This window comes from Sphaerodactylus townsendi, linkage group LG09, assembly GCF_021028975.2.
Source record: "Sphaerodactylus townsendi isolate TG3544 linkage group LG09, MPM_Stown_v2.3, whole genome shotgun sequence".
NCBI lineage: Eukaryota > Metazoa > Chordata > Lepidosauria > Squamata > Sphaerodactylidae > Sphaerodactylus > Sphaerodactylus townsendi.
The window spans coordinates 70,986,409-71,010,251 of NC_059433.1; the positions used below are offsets into that span (position 1 = coordinate 70,986,409).

General features: G+C 46.1%; 1 protein-coding gene across 4 annotated transcripts in view; it reads right to left on the reverse strand.

Moving 5' to 3' along the window:
- The window catches only part of PHF20L1 (PHD finger protein 20 like 1), a 76,186-nt gene that overhangs the window by 11,693 nt on the left and 40,650 nt on the right, over positions 1-23,843 (reverse strand). For all 4 annotated transcript variants that reach the window (XM_048508050.1, XM_048508049.1, XM_048508048.1 and 1 more), the window contains 9 exons: positions 23,433-23,558; positions 21,560-21,642; positions 14,746-14,998; positions 10,837-11,043; positions 8,658-8,762; positions 6,680-6,844; positions 4,977-5,158; positions 2,150-2,249; positions 1,380-1,575 (listed from right to left, as the gene is read on the reverse strand). In XM_048508050.1, the coding sequence (XP_048364007.1) occupies positions 1,380-1,575; positions 2,150-2,249; positions 4,977-5,158; positions 6,680-6,844; positions 8,658-8,762; positions 10,837-11,043; positions 14,746-14,998; positions 21,560-21,642; positions 23,433-23,558 (1,417 nt within the window). The remainder of the gene's footprint in view (positions 1-1,379; positions 1,576-2,149; positions 2,250-4,976; positions 5,159-6,679; positions 6,845-8,657; positions 8,763-10,836; positions 11,044-14,745; positions 14,999-21,559; positions 21,643-23,432; positions 23,559-23,843) is intronic.

Below are 23,843 nucleotides of genomic sequence, written 5' to 3' on the forward strand. Positions count from 1 at the left end.
CCTTCAGGCTGAAAATGGCCTGGTGGGAACTACACTTCCCAGCAGACCTTGCGAGCCCCAGGGTCTCATGGGAAGTGTAGTTCCCACCAGGCCATTTTCAGCCTGAAGGGAACAGGCCGCTTCTCCAGGCTGAACTAAGGTAAGGGGGGGCAGGGCGCCACGGGGGGGGGGAGGTTGGGGGGCAGAAAACAGAGTGCGCACCGTGCGCACTCTGGCCCAGCTACGCCTCTGAAGAAAGCTGACAGGAAGAAAGCTAATTCCTTTGAAATGTGGTGTTGGAAGAGAGTTCTATAGATTTCACTGACTGCCAAAAAGGCTAATCAGTTGATTTCAGATCCAATGATGCCCGAACTCTGCAGGAAAGCTAAAATGACCAAACTGAGACGATGATACTTTGGGCACATCATGAGAAGAAGAGTCGCTGGAAAAGACAATAATGCTAGGAAAAGTTGAAGGCAGCAGGAAAAGAGGAGGACCCAACATGAGAAGGATGGACTCTGTTAAAAAAAGTCATGGCCCTCAGTCTTTTAAGACCTGAGCAACGATGTTAACAACAGAATGTTTTGGAGGTCATGAATGCACAGGGGTCAGTGTAAGTCAGTAGCAATTTGACAGCCCTTGCCACACACACACACAAAGGGCAGAAAGGTGTGTGTCCCGTGGTCATAGTGTCAAATCTAGGCAAAAAGGTTGCCGGCTGGAACAAATGGGTCACATCCCAGCCATGTCACTACAAAGATTAATGGAATCATAGCATTAGAAGAGACCATCAAGTTCAATCTTCTGCCATTCCAGGAACACACAAGGGCTATCAAGTCCAATCTTCTGCCATTCCAGGGACACACAACCGAAGAACTCCTGACAGATGGCCATCCAGCCTCCCTTTTAAAAACTCCAAAGAAGGAGACTTCACCACAAAGGAGGAGACTCCACCAAACTCCGAGGCAGCGCATTCCACTGTCGAACAGCCCTGACTGTCAGGAGGTTTTCCCTGATGTTTAGGTGAAATCTCTTTTCCTGCACTTTGAATCCATTACTGCTTGTCCTAGTCCCGTGGTGGCGAACCTTTGGCACTCCAGACGTTATGGACTACAATTCCCATCAGCCCCTGCCAGCATGGCCAATTGGCCATGCTGGCAGGGGCTGATGGGAGTTGTAGTCCATAACGTCTGGAGTGCCAAAGGTTCGCCACCATGGTCCTAGTCTCTGGAGCAGCAGAAAACAAGCTTGCTCCACCTCCAGCATGGAAAGCATTTCAAAAGCATTTTATTGCACTCAAGGTAAGATTGAGGACACCCCAAATCCTCATCACCGCTCAGGCAGAGTGACAGAAACGAGGAAAGAGGAAGAAAAAGCAAGTTCCCCCAGGAGACACTTACGTGAGAATCCCAATCTTCAGCTGCAATCCTCGAAGAATTTCTGTAACACCGTAGACATCGGCCAGGAGGTGGTGTGTTGACACTATCTTTTTGGCGTTTAAGTGAGAATAGTTCTCTTTCAAAAATGAAAGGCCGCACAGGTGGCCATTGTTCAACCAGTCTTTATCGTAGAAATACTTGGCACTCCATCTCTGACCTACGAGCAAGGGGAGAAATCAGATCTTACTCTGTCGTCGTGCTCAGGGAGCCCCCCACCCCCCCCCAAAAAAAACATTAGTTTGCACTCCCCCTCACTAGAGACTTGAAGTTAACACTTTAGCATTTCAGAAACACTATAAGATCTGCCTGGGACAGCTAAGGAGGGGGAAGAGGGAAATAACAGGTGTTAAGCAGGTAAAGGGATGGATATTCGTTTAGTATCACTGGATTTTATTTTACTCAGGATATTCACACCTTTACGTTTACTGTCACTGGAGTTTATATTACTTGGGGTGGTTTCACTTTTATACCTGTACTGAGACTACGGAACAGGGTAGACTATAAATCATTTAAAAAACCCAGCAAAAGCACAAACATCGAGGGTCAGAATACAGCATAACATCTCTATTACATCACCACTGAGATGGAACGGGGAAAGGAGAAATGTATAAACCAGTAACCACAGAACTCTGCAAGCCAGCCCAGGAAACCACCACCACAGAAACTGTAAATAGAACGACAAAGTAGAAGTGCTTGAAATTTCAGAATTTAGTTTGAAAGTTTGCTCATACCAGGCGGGTCCCTGCAAACGTAACAGACGTACTGCTCTGGAATGCTGTCTTCCAGCAACCCCATACATACACTGTGCTGCCAACATAAGCACTCTTCACACTGTAGTCAGGATAAAAGAAGGGGGCAATGGGGAGCAGGAGGACACACATTTTCACAACTTGCTTTGACAGCACACGGAGAATAAGAGTGACAACTGTATGGTGAACCCAAATTCATTTTGAACTAAAAGCTAGCTCCCATCTTGGTTCAAAAATTTTTATAAATATAAATTGGTGCATTTATCTAGCTTCCTTCTCAAGCTTGGGTAACTTCAGTGAGGACACGGCAATTTTTCACTACCACGCACTGAGAAGTCATCAGCAGACTACTTGCTGCTACGTGTACATCATAGCAGCTTTGGTTTTGATACTAAATAGAAGAAAGTTATTTTATCTTTCTAGAGGTGGGAAGAAGCATCTAAAACAGTGGATGGCGAACCTTTTCAAGACCGAGTGCCCAAACTGCAACCCAAAACCCACTTATTTATCGCAAATTGCCAACACGGCAATTTAACCTGAATACTGAGGTTTTAGTTAAGAAAAAATGGTTGGCTCTGAGGCGTGCGTTACTCGGGAGTAAGCTTGGTGGTAGTTGTTGGCTTTGCTTTGAAGCAACCATGCAACTCTTCCAATGGGTGAATCGCGACCCTAGGAGGGTTTACTCGGAAGCAAGCCACATTGCCAGCAACCGAGCTTACTCCCAGGTAAAGGATCGCGCTTTAGTTCTTTGCATGAAAATCAGTGGGGTTTAACAGCACTTAACAGGGTTACCTACACTGCTTCCCCAAAACTAGATCTTAGGTTTAATGCTAATAATCGAGCCCAGTGGCCCAGGCCAGCCTAGATGTGTGTGAGGGGGAGTGATTTTCCACCCCCCACATGATGAACTCTGTTTGCTTGTGCCCACAGAGAGGGCTTTGAGTGCCACCTCTGGCACCTGTGCCATAGGTTCGCCACCACTGATCTAAAAGAACCAACGTTTTTGGGTGAAAAAATGGAAAGGCAGCCAATTCTCACTGAGGATTTCTGTCACATGAGGGAAGAACTAAGTACTCTTTTCCACGCCACTCCACGTCCGATTTCCCAGAACCTGCTCTTGAAATCACATCAACGTGACTAAAACTGCGAAACAAGGACTTGGCCGTGCGGGCAGGGGCCGATGAGACAGCATTTTTCAGCTTTCCTGGCAAGGTTCCTTAATGGTGTACTTTGTTAGTTTTGTTGTTCCTGTTCCTTGCTTATATTATGTCATGTACGGAGTTAGTGTATGTACATATTCGTATACAGACTATATGATTATACAGTGCTATGTAACACAATTAAGGAGCAGCAGTGGCGTAGTGGTAAAGAGCAGGTGCATTCTAATCTGGAGGAAACGGGTTTGATTCCCAGCTCTGCCACCTGAGCTGTGGAGGCTTATCTGGGGAATTCAGATTAGCCTGTACACTCCCACACGCCAGCTGGGTGACCTTGGGCTAGTCACAGCTTGGAGCTCTCTCAGCCCCACCTACCTCACAGGGTGTTTGTTGTGAGGGGGGAAGGGCAAGGAGATTGTAAGCCCCTTTGAGTCTCCTACAGGAGAGAAAGGGGGGGGGATATAAATCCAAATTCTTCTTCTCTTCTTCTACATACAGAGATTTTCTCCACGTGTTTAAAGGGATTAAAGGGATATTAGCCTATTTGCCTTATGGGCTGCTGTTCATAAGTTACTAGATATTAAAAGTTATTTGCCTTGATTTTGTTCCAGTATAGTTTCAGTGTTTTTGATTTGAGATTCTCAGAAGTCTTTCCATAAAGCAAGTGGCAGAACCCTTTAGAGAATCTGTAGGGAGTAGAGCTCTCCTGACAGATAGTAACTTTTTCCCGTAACGGGTATGCACAGGATACACAACGGCTGCATACAGACACTTAGCAAGTTGCTTGTTAGGCAGCAAAAGCAGCCCAAACTTACAAAATCAAGTGGGTTTCACTTTGCAATCAACAGGAAGAGGAAGAAGAAGAGTTTGGATTTATATCCCCGCTTTCTCTCCTGTAAGGAGACTCAACGGGGCTTACAATTTTCTTTCCCTCCCGGCCAGCAACAAACACCCTGTGAGGTGGGTGGGGCTGAGAGAGCTCCGGAACGCTGTGACTAGCCCGAGGTCACCCAGCTGGCATGTGTGGGAGTGCACAGGCTAATCTAGTTCTCCAGATAAGCCTCCACGGCTCAAGTGGCAGAGCGGGGAATCAAACCCGGTTCTCCAGATTAGAGTGCACTTGCTCTTGACCACTACACCACGCTAGAGACAAATGAAAGTAAAAATCTGGTTGGTGTTGCCTTTTCTAGAAATCCCATCCGATCTATGGCAGCCCCGCAGGGCTTTCAAGGCAAGAGAATAACAGAGGTGGTTTGCCATTGCCTGCCTCCGCATAGCAGCCCTGGACTTCTGTGGAGACTGCCCATCCAAATTCTAACCAAGGTCTGAGATCTGACAAGAACAAGCTAGTCCGGGGCATCTAGGTCAGTGGTGGCGAACCTTTGGCACTGCAGATGTTATGGACTACAATTCCCATCAGCCCCAATTGGCCATGCTGGAAGGGGCTGATGGGAATTGTGGTCCATAACATCTGGAGTGCCAAAGGTTCGCCACCACGGATCTAGGTCATCTCGTAAATGCTAAATATTGACGGTAATAATTATTACAGAGCCCGGAACTGGCAATTGGAAGCTGCCTGCAACGTGTTGTTGAGTCTCAACTGGGAGAATAAATCCCCAAGAAAACATGTCCATCAGCAGTGAATTCCTGACCTGAATCATGAAGCCGTTTTCTTCATCCATTTCACAGACGCACCGGACAATTTCGTTGAGGGTGTCCTCTTCATCCTGAGATTCTTCAAAATTGGTGGAATCGAAGTCCTGGTTGTACTCGTCCCCGCTCAGCAGCAAACTCTCGGTAGAAGAGTCGTCCAAGAACTCCATGTCGGAGAGGTCTGAAATTCAGAAGGAAGGCAGAGACAGTGTTTGTCAGGCAGGGGCCCATGGACCAAGAGAGAACCAGACCGCATCCTCTGTTGAAAAGCACATCGCATGGAATATCAGAGAATGTGATGGGGGCGAGAACTGGCTAGTTCAAAAACAGAGCTGCTCTTTTTGGACATTTCAAGAGATTTTCTTGTTACAAGCACTAACAGAGCTCCCCTCCATCCCACAGATGGAAAACACGACACGGTTTTTGTGTTACCTACACAACTTTTAACCCACCAAAATGCTGAGAATCGACAGCGCTATGTAGGCAAAAGAAGGAAGTAGAAAGGGTACGTGTGGTGAATACATGTTGTGGCTCAACAGCAGGAAGCATTTCTCAATTGTCATATACGGTGTTCAAGATAAGTGTGATCGAATGAACTCTGCAAGGAACAGACTGAGGTTACTCAGACAGCCCGTCACTAGAAGATGTGGAGACTGACGCTAGCTTAGGTAGCTTTTAGAAGAAAAGGATCAGATGAGTTTAGAGAACTATCTACAGCAGGGGTCTGCAACCTGTGGCTCTCCAGATGTTCATAGACCAATTGAGTTCATGGGACCAATTGGCCATGGTGGCAAGGGCTGATGGGAATTGTAGTCCACGAACATCTGGAGAGCCACAGGTTGCAGACCCCTGATCTACAGCAATATACTCATGAGGGGTACACTGGACACCTGTGTACAGTGGAAGAATCTCTCCCCTACTCCCCAATCCTTGACTGCCGGCTGGCAGGGACCAAACTTTAGGGTATAATTTGCTCCATTTCACCCTATTCTTCCAAAGATGCCTGGCCAGCTGGCGAAGAAGAAGAAGAAGAAGAAGAAGAAGAAGAAGAAGAAGAAGAAGAAGAAGAAGAAGAAGAAGAAGAAGAAGAAGAAGAAGAAGAAGAAGAAGAAGAAGAAGAAGAAGAAGAAGAAGAAGAAGAAGAAGAAGAAGAAGAAGAAGAAGAAGAAGAAGAGGAGGAGGAGGAGGAGAAGGAGGAGGAGGAGGAGGAGGAGGAGGAGGAGGAGGAGGAGATTTATATCCCTCCTTTCTCTTCTGCAAGGAGATTCAAAGGGGTTGCAATCTCCTTTCCCTTCCCGCCCCCCAACAAACACCCTATGAAGTGGGTGGGGCTGAAAGAGCTCCGAAGAACTGTGAGTAGCCCGAGGTCACCCAGCTGGCATGTGTTGGAGTGCACAAGCTAATCTGATTACCCAGATAAGCCGCTGAAGCTCAAGTGGCAGAGTGGGGACTCAGACCCAGTTCTCCAGATTACACTGCACCTGCTCTTAATTACTACACCACGCAGGCTCTCTGGGAAACCAAATGGTGACGAATTACCTCAGTGGGCTGTAAAGTTGGAATTCTCTTTACAAAATGCCAAGCAGCAGCACTGTAATTATGCATAGTGTGATCTCTGAAACTGTACATGTCTGTTTAACTCTCTTTTTCCTGTGACAAAGGGAATTTAGGCAGAGAATGGCACAATGCACAGGAAACCTACTTTCACCACTAAGGTCGACAGACAGAATAGCCCTCGGGTACTGGTAGGATGTATTCTTCTCCATCGCTGTGCTTCGCAGGGTTAAAGAGCTCCCGGAGGACCTGGTGAGTGGAGAGGAGCATCTGTCCAGGTACTCGAGAGAGCTGTCTTCAAAATCGGAATAGTCTGCAAAGCAGTTGCAAAACATGAGTCACAAGAGGCAAACCCCACCAGTAAAATGCTGCTTGCAATTCTTCGCATCCAACCCATAGGGTAGGGGTCTGCAACCTGCGGCTCTCCAGATGTTCATGAACTACAATTCCCATCAGCCCCTGCCAGCATGGGAATTGAAGTTCATGAACATCTGGAGAGCCGCAGGTTGCAGACCCCTGCCATAGGGGTTTTGGGGGAGGGTTAGAAGAACTGAACACACACACTGAAAGACAACCAATTTCTTGGTCAAACAGGAGTTCAGCTCTTTCACAAGTTCAACCACAGTCTTTTAGTTAACCAACAGCAAGTAGCTGTGTTAAGATGGGCAAGATGTTCTTTGAGTTAACTCTGAAACACTCTACCCCAGTACAGATAACTCCCTCATGTGTTTGTGTGGACCCAGCCTGCAATACCCAGGCAATCCAGCAGAGCCTGGAGGGGCCAGCACACACAAGACCATCCTCCCTGTCAGCATGGCAAGTCGACATACCATGTTTCCCCGAAAATAAGACAGTGTCTTATATTAATTTTTGCTCCCAAAGATGCGCTATGTCTTATTTTCAGGGGATGTCTTATTTTTCTGTGTTCTGTTCGTCGGGCATGCTTCCAAACAAAAACTTTGCTACGTCTTACTTTCGGGGGAGGCCTTATATGTCGCACTTCAGCAAAACCTCTACTATGTCTTATTTTCAGGGGATGTCTTATATTCAGGGAAACAGGGTGCTAAGGGGGAGAGAACATTTGTACTGGGGGTTTTATTATTGGGGGGAGGGTGTGCAAATAGCATTGGATTTTTCCCCGCCCCAGAACATTTTAATGCCAACTTTCCAATCAGAGTCCACAAGGAGGATTGACAGCAGGCTATTCTATCAGCACAGCATGGGGCGCTTTCGGACTTAAAAAAAAGCAAAATTAAAACACGGACACGCTTGATTCAGTGTAGTTTCTCTCAGAACAGAAGCACATGGTCCCCACCCAAGTATTTCTCAGAAGCTCAGTGATTCAGCCAACTTTTTTACTCCTTATCTAGATGTGCAAACTGCTCTTTGTACAACACAATTACGAAATCAATGAAATGCGAACGGGCTGGATGATCTCACAATAACCATGCTTCTCGAAGGGTCAAGCATCAAACCAGCTGTGCATGTGCAAAATATGAACACTGCTAGCCAGAGGTGGGATCCAGCAGGTTCTCACAGGTTCCCGAGAGTAGGTTACTAATTATTTGTGTGTACCAAGAGGGGGTTACTAATTGGTGATTTTGCCATGTGATTTTTGCCTTGGTTACGCTCCTCCTCTCAGCAGTAGCACGCAGAACTTGAAGTAGTCTAGCAGGAGGTGCACTGGCGTGTGTGGCAGCCTGCGCCTGCGTGCATTCATTTCCCGCCCAAGGACTGCGTCCTTGCCACAGCCCTGCCCAGGAATACCCCACCCCCAGAATGCCCGGCCATGCCCCATCGTGCCCCGCCCAGCCCCATTGGTGCTACGCCACTGTTTGAATCCAACCACCATGGGAACCTGTTACTAAAATTTTTGGATCCCACCACTGCTGCTAGCCCTGTGCAACATGTTCATACTATTGTGGGTCAGAAGAGGAAACAGTCTGCCGTTGGACTGCGCTTCAGCAGAGCTACCCAAGCACGTAAACTGTGGGCATGAAACAGGCAAAACCACCTTACGATTTTGCAACAGGTTGCCAAAGAAATAGAACCTCTCCATGCTACCGTTTGGCTGGAGCCACCCAAAGAACGTCTGTGGAACTAAATCTCTTATCTCCTCACTGTACCGAGCAGTTTGGATTTCTTCTTTTTCTTCTTCTTCTTCTTCTGCTTCAACTTGTGATCCTTTTCCTTCTTCTCTTTCCTTTCTTTCTCCTTCTCCTTCTTTTTACCTAGATTGCAATCAGCAAGAAGGTTCGTTTAAATAAAGGATGTTCCCCCCCACCCCACCCCCCCCCACCCCCCCCCACTGAATTGCTTTCCAAATCAGCCTTTTCTCAAAATTAGCTCGACAACTTCCAGCCATCTGCCTAAAAGTGAAAAGAGAGCAGGACTTTGCTCTTTAAATAACACAGGTATGGGGAAGGGGCAGGAGGGGGGAACTCGATTTAGAGACACCGAACAAAGCCAATGAGATGTTCAAGACGTGCCCAAGGATAATGTAGTTCTAATGACAAGAATTGATTTAGAATTGCAATCAACGCCTATTGTTAAAACTGAAGGCTGTTAATGCCAGGCAGAGTCATTTCCCAGCTTCCCCCTTAAAGTCCTTAACAACACCAGGAGAGAAAATTCTGGTATTCTCGCTAAACTGGTATACCCTGGAAAAAAGCTGGACAATGTTGGGGGGAAGAATTAGGACTAATAAAAGGAAACACTTCTTCACACAACCCGAGATTGGTGTTTGGAATATGCTGCCAGAGGAGGTGGTGATGGCCACTAAACTGGATAGCTTTGAAAGGGGCTTGGACAGATTTATGGAGGAGAAGTCGATCTATGGCTACCAATCTTGATCCTCCTTGATCTGAGATTGCAAATGCCTTAGCAGACCAGGTGCTCAGGAGCAGCAGCAGCAGCAGACGGCCATTGCTTTCACCTCCTGCATGTGAGCTCCCAAAGTCACCTGGTGGGCCACTGCGAGTAGCAGAGTGCTGGTCTAGATGGACTCTGGTCTGATCCAGCAGGATCTTTCTTATGTTCTTATGTTTATCCAGTCCAGATATAGTACTTCTTGTTACTTAGATTTCTGTTTTATGGCACAGGTAACAAAATACATACAGGCTGATTAATCAATAGATGGGATCCAGCTCCAGGTTGGGAAATACCTGGCAATTTTGGGGGTGGAGTCTGTGGAGGGCAGGGTTTGGAGAGAGGAAGGACTTCCACAGGGTATAATGTCATACAGTCTGCCCTCCAAAGCAGTCATTTTCGACAGGGGAAATGACCTATGCCGCCTGGATATCAGTGGTAATCCCAGGTGATCTCCAGCCACCACCAGATGGATTCGATCCCAGTTTGTTCCGCAATACTTCCCCCGCCCCCCAACCAGAGCTGTATCTAGGGAAAATATAGCCCGGTGCAAAATCTGAGTCCCCCCGCCCACTTTCCTGTATGGGCGGCCGCCCTCCCCCACCACAACCAAACAACCTTTTTTTGCACGTCTTGAAGGTATGGACCCAGGGAGAAGGAGGGGTGTGGGGGCAATTTCTGCCCCCCACGTGACTAAATGGCCGCAGCCCGGTGGCATTTGACCCCATGTGTCCCCCTGGGCGGTACGCCCCTGCCCCCAACAGTAAAAAGTGCTGGATCATTATTTAAGCCAGCACAGATAGCCTGTTCTACCTCTAGGATTGTACACTCCTGGCTTAAAAGGCTCTTCTTAAGGCGACAGGCAAAATCAAAACTTTCAGTGAAAGCCCCAAATAAGAAAGGGGGAACGACCCTTCCCCTTCATTTATACTAAGCAGTACTGCACCCCTCTTGAAAAGTAAGATGAATGCATGCAGAACACGCAGGACACAATGGCTGCAATTCAAGGCGCACTTGCCAAGGAGTAAGCCCCATTTCTGGTTGGATTTACACATTTAGCATACTTGGGATCATGTTAGAACAATCAGTGGGGAAACAGCTATTAACTCCTCGGCCTTCTCCCATTGGTTGCATTTCAAAGTGAGGGAGGAAGATGATAATTTTGGACTTATTTTTGGACTTTCTCTCCTGCAAGAAGAGTCAAGGTGGCTCACAAGCTCCTTTCCCTTCCTCTCCCCACACCTTGCGAGGTAGGTGGGGCTGAGGGAGTTCTGAGAGAACTGTGACTAGCCCAAGGTCACCCAGCAGGAATGTAGGAATACGGAAACACATCTGGCTCACCAGATAAGCCTCCGCCACTCAGGTGGAGGAGTGGGGAATCAAGCCCAGTTCTCCGGATTAGAATCCACCTGCTCTTAACCACTACAGACACTTTACCTGATGCCACAGGAGCTATTCTGCCGTCAGTTCCAGCTCTGGAAGGGTGACACAACACCATCTGATTGTCTTCCTTCTCTTTACTGGGGTGTTCATTACAGAAAGCCGACTCCGCGGCTACCAATATCGGAACATCCAAGTTGCGGCTCAAGTCAAGAGGGAGGCACAGTCCACGCTTCTCAAGTGAGACATTAGCCACACTGGCAACTATACAAAAGAAAGAATGTAATATTAACAAAAGACAAGAGTTGCTGGAACTTGGGTTGTCGAGTTACACACCTAAAGTGACACAGGGCTTATCTACTAGCCAGAGATTCTGTGGGTAACATCTTGCAAAGGTCTAATCTTCATTACTTAGCTTCTCTCTGGGGGTTTTTTAGTCACAGTGAAGTACATTACCCTCTCATAATACTGGTGACTGATTTAGGACAGTGGTGGCGAACCTATGGCACAGGTGCCAGAGGTGGCACTCAGAGCCCTCTGTGGGCACGCCCAAACAGAGTCGCCCTCACTCCCCACACACACATCTGGGCTGGCCTGGGCCACTGGGCTCGATTATTAGCATTAAACTAAAGACCTAGTTTTGGGGAAGGAGTGCAGGTAACCCTGTTAAGCCCTATTAAACCCCACTGATTTTCATGCAAAGAACTAAAGCACGATCCTTTACCTGGGAGTAAACTCGGTTGCTGGCAATGGGGTGTGCTTCTGAGTAAACCCTCCTAGGGTCGTGATTCACCCGTTGGAAGAGTTGCACGGTTGATTCAAAGCAAAGCCACCAGCTACCACCAAGCTTACTCCCGAGTAACTTACGCCTCGGAGCCAACTGTTTTTTCTAAATGTGTTGGCACTTTTGCGATAAATAAGTTTTGGGTTGCAATTTGGGCACTTGGTCTCGAAAAGGTTAGCTATCACTGATTTAGGACACTGATGAAGAACACTTTTCCATCAGTTGATTGGAGAGGAAGAAGGAACTTTTTCTAGAGAATCGTAAGGCACCGGACCAGTCACTAAGCACTGGGATCATCTCTGCGGGTTGTTTTTGGAGGATCTAAGGACACTCACTGGGAGGGACGGACCTACCAAAAGACCTTGCAACGTTCACGAAGCACGCAGGCCATCTTACTTTAACATTAATTGACGACCGTTATCCGGCACTGCTCTAAAGAGGTTCCCATCTATCAGAGAACCACTCATAAAATACAGTATGTAAAAAGGGAACCTTCAAAGAGAAAGGGCTTGGGCAGATCAATGGATCTGGCTTGTCACTAGTAGACCGTTGCTTATGTAAATGGCAAGGGAACAAGTCCAGCAGCAGCCCAGGCATCGCGGCATATTTGATTTCTGATTCGAAGTCTCCCGTGAGGTCGGACCCTAAGATGTAGCCAGGGTCAATGCGGAGGATGTCATACCTTAAATGACATTCATGGAAAGAAGGATGCACTTTGTGGTCCAATGTTTCTCCCTGTTTCCTAGTGTTCTCTCTGTAAGGGCGCTGTTGAATACCCCTCCCCTAGAAGGGCAGCCACAAAAACCCCATGGAAACCAGCAACAGAATATCACAGTTCTATCAGGCCTTGAGCAGAGCTTGGGGGGGGGGGGGGGGGGGGACTTTTGGGCATCCTTTTACTTACCGTGTTTCCCCGAAAATAAGACAGGGTCTTATATTAATTATTTGCCCCAAAAGATGTGTTTGTGCTTATTTTCAGGGGATGTTTTGTTTTTTGCACCCCAGGGGCGTAGCACCCAGACAAGGGCGTTCCAGGGCGTGGCGGGGGCACAGGGCGGGGGGCTGTGCTGGAGAAGCTGTAACTAGGGCTTATTTTTGGAGTAGGACTTATATTTTGTTTAATTTATTTATTGTTTTAATTGAAACTATTTGCTGTCTTCAAATGTTGATTGGTTTGTAAACCGCCCTGAGCCCTTCGGGGGTAGGGCGGTCTATTAAATGTAATTAATTAATTGATTGATTGATTGATTGATTGATTGATTGATTGATTGATTGATTGATTGATTGATTGATTGATGATGATGATGATGATGATGATGATGATGATGATGATGATGATGATGATGATGATGATAATAATAATAATAATAATAATAATAATAATAATAATAATAATAATAATAATAATAATAATAATGATAATATTATTTCAGGCATCCTCCAACAATCCTGAAAAATCACGCCAGGGCTCATTTTCGGGGTAGGTCTTATTTTCGGGGAAACACAGCAGCTCCATTCCATAAAAGCCACTGGGACTTCTCTAGGCCTTGCTCACTCTTCCGCCATTCTTGCACCCGGTATTAAAACCACTTCAAGTCTCCGGCTTGGATTTTGGAGGGAGGAGGCAAGAATATGTGTTCGTACATACATAAATATAAAATAAGTTTGTGTACCTGCTCGCAATGCCGTTGTAACATCCTTGAAAAAATAAAAGTGATTGCGTTGGGACGAGGCTAGGCAGCAGACAAACTCATCCTAACTCAACTTTTTTGGGGGTGTTTAAGCCGGTCCTGCAATTGGGCTGTTAAGTCCCGCAGACCTAGGCATTTCTTCTTCCGCCCTGTACCCACGCAACATTTGGTGCTTAACAAGAGGCCCTTTTGAGGTGATCGAAAAGGATACAGATGTGGAAATTTAGATACAAAACCTTTGGTAGATGAGGCCACCATCTGAGAGGACCCTGCTAGCTTTTCAGGTTAATTTTCAACGTAAAGAGGCGTAATATTCTCCTCAATGAAGGTTACTTACCGACATCCTGTGCTTTCGCAACAAGCGTGGACGGTAACGTTTAATGAGGGAAAGTTAACGAGGAAGAGAGTCATTTGCACTAAAACATGTTGGGAGCAAATGGGGGGTGGGGCCAAATAAACACTTTCCCACTAATGCTAAAGGCACAATCCAGACAAACCCAACTTCACTGATTTTACCGAGCACACGCTCAGCCCTTCTCCTGCAGAAATTAATGGACAAAAGCGCTTGTGCTCTGGCTGGATTGGGCCTTGTTCTTTCTTCCGCTGGGCATCAATTGCAGATGCAAGGAGGCACCCTTAGGAAAGAGGGTGTCTTTTCTTAACTGACCACTGTCCAGGAGCAAAGAAGACCAAATAAACACCCACAACTCTCCTAATTCACTGCATGCTAAGTTCTCTGAGAGGGAGGAGGCCGGGCCAGAACAGCATGTTCTATATTTCCCTGCCAAAAGACTGCTGCTCTCCCGTATTGCAGGTCTTCATACATTTCCCAGGGCTTTCATAAATCAGCATCTGGGCATATTTCTCCTACAAACTGACACCTTTTGGGGGGTGGGGGTGGGGGGAATCTGACAGAAATACAACACGGCACAGGAGATACTAAGCCCCACAGTTACGCAGTGCCTGCAGAATTCCTCAGAGATGAGAAATACAACACATAAGAACAGAATATCTTCTTCTGAAGACTCAGACCCTCTTGAAGATCTGATGGGCGCCTTGATGCTTCGAGACACGCGAGGCTGCTTTCTCGCCACCGCTTTCCACCAGCATGGGAAGGGCCGCTCTACATTCAGGCGCCACTGCCCCTGCGCTCAAGGACAGACTATCCGGGGCTGGCCAATCGCCGATCAGCTGTAGTGAACAGCAACAGCCTCTAGACAACCGTGCAGGAGAACTTTTGTGAACCAGAAGAGCAACTCAATCTCTCTTTCATTTCTCCAGAGACAGGCGAGCAACTAACGCTGCGAGATGGTCGCCAGGTAATTATGGAGCTCCCACGTCATACCTTATTTGCATTTCCGCCTTTTTGTTTGTTTGTTTGTTTCCAAAACCCACCTGAACGCTCATTCAAAACAAAACAAAGCAAGAATGTTTCCCTCCCGCCGGAATGTTATCAGTAATTATGGTATGGTTTAAAATGTCTGTGCTCACTAGTTTTATTTATCACGGAAGGAGGAAGCTGGGAAGCCAGGGTGAAATCTTCCACGTGTATTAAGTCTGGGGAAATTGGTGACTTAGGGGGCTTTATACACCCTGCTGAATCTCCAGACTCTTGTTTGCATTTCTTGCTGCGAGCCTTCCCTGTAGACCATGTTGAGGGCAACAGTGCGGGTTTCTGAATGTTGGCAGAACTGCTAATACCAGCTTCATTTTTTTTCTGACTTTGAGGCTTAGGTGATATCTCCTGAATAAATAATAAGAAATTGATACTTTTATTGCAGTTTCTTCATTGAAGGATCTTGTATCGAATTTTTTTTAAAAAGCAACTTTAGTATTCAACACACAAAATATTATTTTCAGAACCATCTTTTTTTTAAAAAAAAAGCTTAAAACCAGGCAAGCCATTACAGGAGGGACACAGTCGAAGGTCCACCATCTCAAACCCGTGATCTGCTCCGGAGTTTCAGGGCTACTCTGAACCCTTGCAGTTCCCTGATTTTCCGGGAACAGATCCCGTGTTAATTTCAGCAGAGAAAGGTGCAACCTGACCCGATCTACCGGAAAGAAGGATGACATTTTACAGGTGCATCTTTCTGCTCAAGAGACTTTCGACCAGGATATAAGACCTTGACCATCTCTTCAGTTCTCATACATTGAAAGCAGGAACGATCAACATACCCACCTTTTTAACAAAAAGGTCAATTTTGCCACGTTTCTAAATATTCAGTTCCACTCGTAACCCTCCCAGCTTAAGGGAAGAAATAAAGCTTTTTTAAAAGGAAGCATGTATACCGCTTGCATAGTTCCCCAGGTCGAAAGTCTGAACATTAAAATTTGAAGTAACCCTTGCCTATTCTTCCCACAAATTACTGTTCAGTTTTCACATGAGACATGAAGAGTTTGGGAGGCAGGTCTCCTTTTCATTTTTAAGACCAAGCATGACCATTTCATATATCTTGATATCACAGGTCTTTTGCGATAAAGAGATATATCACAGGAACCAAAACTGTTAAGATTGTTAGTTAGCAAAAGGAACAAAACACAAACCCACGAAGGAAAAAAAATTGTACCCTAAGTTGGCTAGGGGAGAAAAATCAAAACATACATCTTCTCAAACGCAATTGTTCATGCTGTCTTTTTTTCTTTCCCAACACACATACTAGAACATTTCAAATACACGTTCCTTGGGTTTACAAATGCTTGCATTTAGGCCTACAGTTGGAAAACTCTATATTTCTACATAATTTAAAACTTTGCTCCATCTATTACGCAAAATCAAGAAAATCGCTCTTGATCTCGTTGGAATTGTTCGGAGTGTGTTACCCACTTTTAGCAAACAACAAAAACCCACCACATACACCCAAAATGGTCACATTTAGAGTCTGGGCGTGTTCTTCTGTTTCCAGACATCTGTATGGCAAATAAATGTATTTGCACAAAAAACCATTTGATTTTTTTTTTCATTTGTATACAGGTATGTAAAGGAACTGATCAGGAGTAGATCGCTTCTGAACTGAGCCATTTCAGTTAGTCTTCCATTCATGTTTCTCCCTGTACTATGAAACCCACACGATTGGTGAGATAACCACATAATCTGCCCACTCCGTGGTGAGAATCAAGATTAGGTACGGCAACCGCCACAAACCCAGCGAGACTCTCGTCACATCTGATGCTGGATCTGGAAGACTCAAGAATCTGAGTTTGTATCTAGTAAACAGTCTGAATCTGCCCATTTCTGCACTAGATACTAAAAAGTCACACTCAATGGTCTGCAGAGAAGCGCCAGGCAAAGATCGGGTGGTGTAGAATGTACCGTTCAGTGGCGGCTTGCCCAGTTCTACCCTGGAAACAGTCGTATTAATGGATTACCCAGCACAAGTTATCCGCGTCAAACCAACATTCTGAATCTAAGAAGATTACCAGAAATTAATTAGAGCCGTAACTTGTAAATAAATGACTTTATTGGTTATCTTCACATGTGTGAAAGACATCACTACAGCAACCATCGACTTTCAAAGTTACAAAATTATTTTAAAACAAGGTTTTAAAACTTGTTCTAATAAGGTGCTCAACCTTTTAACAGGACAGAAATTAAACATCAGAAATAGGAGAGGGGAAAAAAACCTTAAGGAATGTTATTCATTCATCTAAGCAGCTCTTGCCTACAAAGGAAATACAAACACGGTCCGACCGGAAAACAGTTCAGAAAAGGTGACTGTACCTGCAGAATGTAACCTGAGGGTTTAGTTTTTAAACACAGCTGTAAATCGGACGGAAAAGTGGCGTTCAGCAGTTGGAAAGGACCGCGGGGCCCAGCCTCTCTCTCTTTTATTACGCTTTTTTAAAAAATTCAGAGAGATTTTAATGCTGAATGTGATCGCTCCAGACAGTCTGGCTTTTGTACTGCCATTCTGGGCCAGGACGGATACAATACTGATGCTTAGCAAAACACGGCTATGAATAATGAAGCCCCTCTCCCGTCAATTCTCCCCTCTCCAGAATAACACCTTTCTCCTTTTCCAGTGTTTGGATATGCAACAACACTTATCAGGTCTCCCTCTAACCATGGTTTGAAAACCCACTTTAAACCATCGTTACAACACCCTGGTTTACAATGGAACCAGGGCTTATGCCTGCAGCTTTCAAACACAGTTAACCTCGGAAGGGGAAGAATTGCACTAGAGAAGTGAGAATGAACTGGCGTAGTTGGTGTGCCAGTTTTAACATCATGGCTCGCTGGGAGCCAGAGTTCCACCTCTGCGGTGCTCCTGATGTTTCTTATATTTCCATTAGGTGTTTCATTTAAGCTATTAACATTTTTTTTAAAAAAACCACCCACACATGCAAGTGCAGCTTTCCCCTACCCAAAATACTAAAATTGAAACATATTAAAATTTCCCCCATTCGAAGAAACTCTGAGAGAAACTCAACGCTTTAAACAAAAACAGAGTCAACATAACCAAGTCCCTTGTAAAGGAATATTTAGTAGGCTGTTAACCTGCAGATGCTAGATTTTTTTTTAAACCTAGGAACAGTTGAATTTAGATTTAAAAATGCAACAGGTTCTGTAAGAAACATGTCAAAAAACCTCTGAAAACTTGCTTCGTTTCAATGTTGGGTCTGCTCGGGAGGATAGGGTTGCTTTGTGTCCGGGGCGGAGTTGTCAGGTTGTTGCGAAACACCACAACGCTTCCTGTTGCGTGTCTGAGGGCAGCACGCTAGGGAAGGAAACGGGACGCGAGACCCCAAACCGGGGTGCAAATTCATTGGGATGTCGCTAAAGATGGCTTTTTTTTAATTACATGGTGGCAGGCACATCTGGTGAGAAATATTGTCATCTGCTCCTCGCTGTTTCTGGCACACTGTGGTTTGGATTATGGGGAGTTAACGTGTAGGAACCCAGTCTTTATTAAGGTCTAGTTAAGCGACAATCAGCAATAGCCCCTCAAATCCAGGGGTGTCCAACTCTGGCGCTTCAGATATTCATGAACTACAATTCTCATCAGCTTCTGCTGGCATGGCCCATTGGCCATTCCAGAAGGGGGTGATGAGAATTGTAGTCCATGGACATCTGAAGCGCCAGAGTTGGACACCCCTACTCTAACTGCTCCCAAGTGCTGTGCAGAACTAAGCCACCCGGGGGAGCTCCCCCTGCTGGGTGGTCCCTTATCTGCAGGGGCATACAGGGAACGTTAACAGGAAGTGAAGGATCCCGATTTAAGGGCAGTGTTCCGACATTCCAACAACCTGATTTTATAAAGTCTGCTCTACCTTCTGTCTTGGTAGTTTGTGGGCCGCCGTCTGTATAATTAGTATCTTTAAAAGCTCCACCTCATCGAGAAAACAGGGTGGCCACAGAAAAATGTCAAGTCTCGTACCGAACCAGGGCTGCCCCCCCCCCCATAAAATCTAGTTCAGTTTTAATTAGGGTGTCCAGTTCTCTATCCTGCCAGTGGGGCAGGAAACACTGTGGACTGAGAGCCGGAACGCACACACTAAATCGTTTTAGGGCATGGGCCAAGGTGAACTAGAAATAACACGGGGTCGGGGGGGGGGGGACTTCACAGATTATGTTTTCTGTAACACCCCTGTGTTCTTGCCAGCATGCAGAAGCTGCAAGACATGGAAACATACTATGATTTATGCCAAATTATTATGACAATCAGTTGACTTCACAGTGACTCAAGAACGGTCATCGTGCCTCAGGTAAACTTTATAAGCCAAGACTCCCTAGGAGGGCCTCATGCGCACCTAACTGAACCCCACCACTTGGGGTGGCCCGCCACCCAACCAAGTTAAAATGGAAGCAGGACTCTTAAACCACGGGCAGACTTGACTCCATTTTGACCTGGATGGAAACAGTCACCAATGTCAGGTTGAGGAGCGCAGGAGGAATGACATAACAGAAGCCCCATACCTAGATTCAGCAGTAAAATCTGAGAATGTGCAGTCAATGAAAGCCGCACATACCCCATAAACTGTGCGTTCCTTGAAGTGGTACAGGAGCAATAAAGAACACTTGCAATAGTTCTTCAGACCCTCTTAAGTAACAGGATGTAGGCAAGTTTTGAAAAGGGACTGTTTTATGGTGAACGGTAGCAAGGCTGAAATAAGAACGGGGAGGTGTTTTGCTTTTGTTTTTAATCTACCATCCACTAAAGAGCTAAGACAAAACAGCCAAATTTAAAGCTATATTAAGGCTCTGATTTGAACAAGCGGAAGGGCCTGTAGGTTTAGGACTCTCTCTAGTCAACACAGGAACACCGCCATGAGAGACTTGTGCCCGAAGACAGTGCTAAACAGGTTGAGAGCAAATCTACAAGACAGAGAGGGAGAGAGAGGCTCTAGTGGACATTACACCCACTCCTCCAAGGGTGATGCACGAACACCCAAGGGGGCACCCCACTCTCATTCACACTCAGCAGCTGGTGGTGCTGTGGTGGCCACAGAGGGCATTTACACAGGAAAATTCCTTCCTACTTTTCGTTTCTCACTTGACAAGTGCATCTGGTTGCCACACAGAAAGCGAGGTGTTCACACTCAAAAGGCTGTCCAGTGTTGCACTGGCCGGTCGGGTTGAAGGTAACGGGATTTCCTCAAAGAGGGGCGTCGTGTATGAAGCTGAAAGCCCACAAGCAAAGTTGGCTCCACTGACCGGCCCCGTGATCCCGCCTAAGACTTCTCTGCTAACTTTCCAGCTGAAAGAGATCGGTATTGTCGAAGGCTTTCATGGCCGGAATCACTAGGGGGTGTGGGTTTCCCGGGTTGTATGGCATTTTCTTCTGACGTTTTGCCTGCATCTGTGGCTGGCATCTTCAAAGGATTTTCTCCTGACGTTTTGCCCGCATCTGTGGCTGGAATCTTCAGAATCCTCTGAAGATGCCAGCCACAGACGCAGGCGAAGAGTCAGGAGAAAATGCTACTGGAACACAGCCATACAACCCAGAAAACCCACAACGCCCTACTGAAGGAGATCTGTTTCAAGCTGGAATCCTCTGTCGACAGATCTACTTGCCAACCCACCTGACAGAGTGGACTCATTACTTGTGAGCAGCAGTTGTGCTGTTTGAAGGCGCAAACTGCATTACCCTTAATCGTGCGCCACAGAAGCCCTGTTCAAACACTGCAGCGAACTTCCACGTGTCTTCCATGTATGTACATCTGTTTGCAACGAGAGCCGATGGCATGCTCGCTTTACAAATAAAACTGGAAACCATACCTGCATATATCTGCTGTTTCAAGCACATATTCAGCTGTGCGCGCACTGAAGGTAACATGAGACTTACTCAACGCACATGTGAAGAAAAAATCAAATGCACGCTGTACACAAACTGTACATGCATTCACTGTAACTTGGGCACAGGACTGGACTATTCTGAGGAAAAGGGGGAGGGGGTGATTGCTTGTTCTGCTGGGTATACCAATCCTCCTGCCCCCAAAACAGGATGTTTAACATTGCTTTCAGAAAGGGAAGTAACCTCCGGGCATTACCTAGAGCATAAGCAGCAGTTCTGGGCACGGTTAGTGATCTAGCCCTGTTGTTAGTAACCAAGCCGCCAGCAAGAGGTGACAGAGGCCAGAGGGAACGGAGGAGGAGGCCGCGGAGGACGGCGTATGACCCTCTCCCACTTCAGACAGGGGCTCAAACCAGACTCCCTACAATGTTTTTTCGTGTTCCTTTTATATATTTATTAAAAAATATACATCCTAGCAAAAAAAAAAAAGAAAAAAAGAAAAAAAAAGTATGGCTCATTGAACAGTTCATAAAACACACACAAGTTTTTACAACACCAATTCTTACAATAGAAAGGAAACTTCTTACAAAAGAAGTTTTGCTAGATGTCAAAAAAAAACAGAGAGAGAGAGAGAGAGAGAGAGAAAACCCTGTGTCGAAAGCACAAAACTGAATTTGTGTCAAGGGTCTAAGCCACTTGCGGGTACAATTCTGGCTATATTGAAACGGTACCTGGGAAAAAAACAGACACCTCCCGAGCTTGCGACTCTTGGGATGTTTGCTTACGAAAATGAAGGTAGTCGTGATTTTGGGACGCCAAGCTGTCCGATCCTAAGCACGCCCTGCGGGAGTCCAGTCCAACCCATCTGAACCAGCTTCCCTATAAATGCATTCTTAGGACGGCAGGCTTGCTTCCAGTATCGGTCAGGTGTAAACATACCAACGATTCTTTAGTCCCCTACGATTTCCTGTCTGGCAGCGCATATTTTAAGTTATCATGGACACCCGGCATTTCCCATGGTACATTCCAGAAGGACCCTCACAAAAGAATCAAATGCGGCAATTTCATACCTGCTCCAAGACTGGAGCTGCTTCTTTGCTGCCTTCCTTTTTTTCAGCACCGTCAGCGCCGACAGCTTTGGATGCCAGCAAGCCTGAAGCAAGAGGGAAAGCACAAACACCGGGCTGCTTTCAGTTACTCCGTTGCGAACTGGAGAAAAGCAGAAGCTTGCGGATGGCGAAAAGCAGAGCATACGGAAGTCGTGGAAAAGTCTACCCAACTGGATCTTCCCAGGAGTAGAAGTAGCAGTCGACCTTATAACCCCTTTTTCTCTGGTCTGATGTCGGTTCAAGAAGTTTTAGATCTCCTGAGCGCCTGAATGCACCTGGATCAGACATTCTTTTTGTATCAACTTTGATCCAGGGTCTGCAGCTTGCGGCTCTCCAGATGTGCATGGATTACAAATCCCATCAGCCCCTGCCAATTGGCCATGCTGGCAGGGGCTGATGGGAATTGTAGTCCATGAACATCTGGAGAACCGCAGGTTGCAGACCCCTGCTAGGTTTAAGATTTCAAGAGATCCCTCCAGGTTGATTTTTGTAAGAAGCAGCAGAAGCAGCAGCAGAAGTAGAAAAGATGAAAAAGTGTTTTGATTTAAACCCCACTTCTTCTCCTGAAAGGAGACTCAAAGGGGCTTACAAACTCCTTTCCCTTCCTCTCCCCACAACAGACCCCTTTCCCATCCTCTCCCCTGTCTTCTCCCCTAGTTTCTTTCAGCTCACATACTATTATTTCATTTATATAACTAACTTGTTTGCCATCTTCCTTCCTTATGGAGCTCAAGCTGCCTTACAATATAAATAAAATACAGTACACAAAAAGACATTCAACCAACATTTAAAATCACGGTTCAGAAGTGCTTTAACCAAACGCTATCCTAAGTAAAACGGTCTTCAGTTGCCTTCTAAAGACTGGAAGAGAGGGGGCCAGGCATACCTCCCTTAGGGAGGCTGGTCCAGAACCATGGGGCTGCCACGAAGAAGACCTCTCCTGCTCATTACAGATCCGCAGGAGCCCAATTAATGCCCTGCAGGGTTCTTGCACAGAATTATCTGCAGATGCAGACACGAATGGCGGTTATGGATTTGCAGCACAGGGATTCAGCACGGCACATATGATTCTGTATTATGAACTAGGTAATAAATGACAAATGTCCCTCTATGATGCGGCTGGCCTCCACACGGGCCAGGGCATTTACTGCCCTGGCCCCTGCCTGGTGGAACACTCTTTCTCCAGCAGTTAGGGCCCTGCGGGACCTTGGGGAGTTCCGCAGGGCCTGTAAAACTGAGCTGTTCCACCGGGTTTTTGGGGGGACCGGCCGCTGATTCCGCCCCTCTCATTGCCCTGTGTAGCTGACCATCTGCCAGCCCCCTCCCAGAATTTGACCACTCCCAGGATTTGATCACTGGGGTGTGATGCCAGACGCCCTTTATTATCATTAATTATTAACTATTTATTGATGGATGCTGCTGCTCTAGTTTTAAGGTTTTGTATTTTAACTGGGGTTATTCAATTTGTTTTATTATATTTGTTGTTGTTTGCTATACACCGCCCTGAGCCCTTCGGGGGTAGGGAGGTTTATCAAATCGAATTAATAATAATAATAATAATAATAATAATAATAATAATAATAATAATAATAATAATAATAATAATAATAATAATAATAATAATAATAATGTAAAACAAATGATGTCGATCCAAATAATAAACGCTCCAAGTGGTAAATGGCAGGTGATCGTTACAACCACAATGATCGAGCACGGCTGAAATGGTTTTGCTCGGCAATTTGGACCCGGCGGTAATTAAACCAGCGGCACGGTTCAATAACGGAGCAGACACAGGAAAAGCAGCCCCGCCGCCAACTGCTCGAGAAGAGCTTACCGGTGATCTTATTGAGACGCGCCCTCTTTGCCTGAAACGAGTTGCCGAGGTTATTTTTCCTCTTGTGTGCCAACGCGTTCTCGGCCTGCACAAAGGCAATCTTTGGGACGTCCACTAGCGGGAATCCTGTGAACAAAAGGAAGAGATCGTGTACTGAGCCCACTCTGAAGACACCTAAAAGCAAATACTCACGGCACTTATAATGAAACGAGGTAAAATTTCACAAAGCCCGTTAGCTATTTGAAATTATCCTCCCACACGTTTCCACACAGTTTTATTTTGCACAGTTCTAATCTCTAGGAGGTCCAAGAGAAAATGTGGCTTACAGTATAAATAAAATATAGCGGTGGTGGAAAGCACCATCAAGTCTCAGATGACCTGAGGCAATCCCGTATGTTTTTCAAGGCAAGG